This window comes from Pygoscelis adeliae, unplaced genomic scaffold, assembly GCF_000699105.1.
Source record: "Pygoscelis adeliae isolate BGI_AS28 unplaced genomic scaffold, ASM69910v1 Scaffold114, whole genome shotgun sequence".
Lineage (NCBI taxonomy): Eukaryota > Metazoa > Chordata > Aves > Sphenisciformes > Spheniscidae > Pygoscelis > Pygoscelis adeliae.
The window spans coordinates 3,967,505-3,969,264 of record NW_008824587.1 but is presented as its reverse complement, the minus strand read 5'-3'; the positions used below and the strand labels follow the sequence as shown (position 1 = coordinate 3,969,264).

Sequence of the window (1,760 nt, the reverse complement as noted above, 5' to 3'; positions counted from 1 at the left end):
TTTAAGCGCCAATGGGTTTTGGGAGATGCCCTGGGCTGTGCCGCCCCGAGGATGCAGTAACCTCGCTGTGCCCCCCCAGCTCCTCCGAGCAGCTTTCACTTGGGATCGTGCAAAAAATGCCGTCGCGGAGCCTCGGCTGCCCCGGGTGCTTCAGGCCGCCGTGCTGTTGGTTTTTACCAGGGCATGGCTGCGGCATGTGCGTGCCGAGCGGTGGGTTGCAAATTGCCTGTGGGGTTGCTGTCGATGGTGAGTCCCTCCCCTGCGGTGGTGCAGCAACTCGGGAGAAGCTTTCCCGGCCGCCTCCGTGATGGAGAGCCGGTCGGATGCACCTGATGTAGCGGGGCCAAGCCGCAGTGGTGGAGGGGAAAGGGGGCTCTGGCCCTTGGGTGGGTGAAGCTTTCCATTTGCAGCTCCTTGCTTGCGAGCCGCGTGCATCCGAAGTTCTGAGCCAAGGGGTATAAACACTCTCCTGCTGGCCCCGTGACAGCTTCAGGGCCGAGCGAGGCATCGCCTGCCCCAGCACCTCTGCCTGCAGCGTGGCCGTGCTGGCGGGAGGTGACGCTGTGCAGAGGGCTTTTTATTTTAAAGGAGGTTTAAAAGACTCTCCCGGGTGCTCCTGGCCGGGCAGTGGGTCCCTGTCCCCTCCCAGGTCCTGGACAGTGTTCAACAGGAGCCTGGGTGTAGCTCGGTTGCCGCTTCTGGGCTCGCAGCGAGGTTGGAGCAGCGTGGTGGGCACCGCTTGGTGTCACTGGTGCCGCTCGCTGCTTCTCCAGGCTCTCCCCGCTGCCACCCTTGCTGCAGTGCCTGCAGGGACCTCGTCCTGCAGAGCTGGGAGGTTGTGGGCGGGTGATGGGAGCGACACCAGGAGCACCCTGGGACCTTCCCGGCTCCAGCCCACCGCGGCGCCAGGGAGAGCCTCGTCCTGGCTCCCCAGGGCTTGGGGGGGGCTGCGTTCAGCGGGGAGACCCACCTCATGCCCATCCTCTGCCCTTCCTCCGCAGGTACAAGGGCTTTATCAAGGACTGCCCCAGCGGCCAGCTCGATGCCGCCGGCTTTCAGAAGATCTATAAGCAGTTCTTCCCCTTCGGCGACCCAACCAAATTCGCCACCTTTGTTTTCAATGTCTTCGATGAGAACAAAGTAAGTCTGCGAGCTGGGGGCATGGCCGGGGGGGGTCGGGGCTGGGCCCGTGGCGATGGTGGGACGGGTTCAGTGACGCGGCTGTGCGGCGCTGGAGGAGCAAAATATCCCAGCGCTTCCTGGGGCATGAAATTAAAGCGGCGCAGCTGTAGCGAGCGAGCCCCCACGCTTATTTTAGTCGATGAGAGTCATGTGGGAAAAGGCGATGAAGTGGCAAGCGAGAGAGGAGAGATGCGATGTTTCGGTGCCACTGACAAAAGCCCACCCGCGCGGGGCCCCCCCTGCTCCGGAGTTGCCCCCGCCGGCATGCTCGCCGGTGGGCTGGACACAGGGGCCGGATCACACTGCTGGAGATAAATGTGCATCGCTCCTCCCTCCCCATTGCCTTTTCGGATGTGCCCCCTAAGAGCACCCGGCGTCGGGCATGCATGGGCAGGGAGGACATTGCGGGGCGGGGGTGGCAGCGGCACCCTCACCTCCTCCTTCCCTCCCCCAGGACGGGAGGATCGAGTTTTCGGAGTTCATCCAGGCGCTGTCGGTCACCTCCCGGGGGACACTGGATGAGAAGCTGAGGTGTAAGTGCTCCCCGCGGGATGCTGGTGGGCTCAGCCCCGCGAGGG

The 1,760-nt window shown here is 64.1% G+C and overlaps 1 protein-coding gene across 1 annotated transcript in view; it reads left to right on the top strand.

The window, feature by feature from the left end:
• The first annotated feature begins 323 nt into the window (after positions 1 to 323).
• NCS1 (neuronal calcium sensor 1) overlaps positions 324 to 1,760 on the top strand; it is a 3,273-nt gene continuing 1,836 nt past the window's right edge. The window contains exons 1-3 of the mRNA XM_009322186.1: positions 324 to 334; positions 1,002 to 1,140; positions 1,637 to 1,715. Coding sequence (XP_009320461.1) covers positions 324 to 334; positions 1,002 to 1,140; positions 1,637 to 1,715 — 229 coding nt within the window. The remainder of the gene's footprint in view (positions 335 to 1,001; positions 1,141 to 1,636; positions 1,716 to 1,760) is intronic.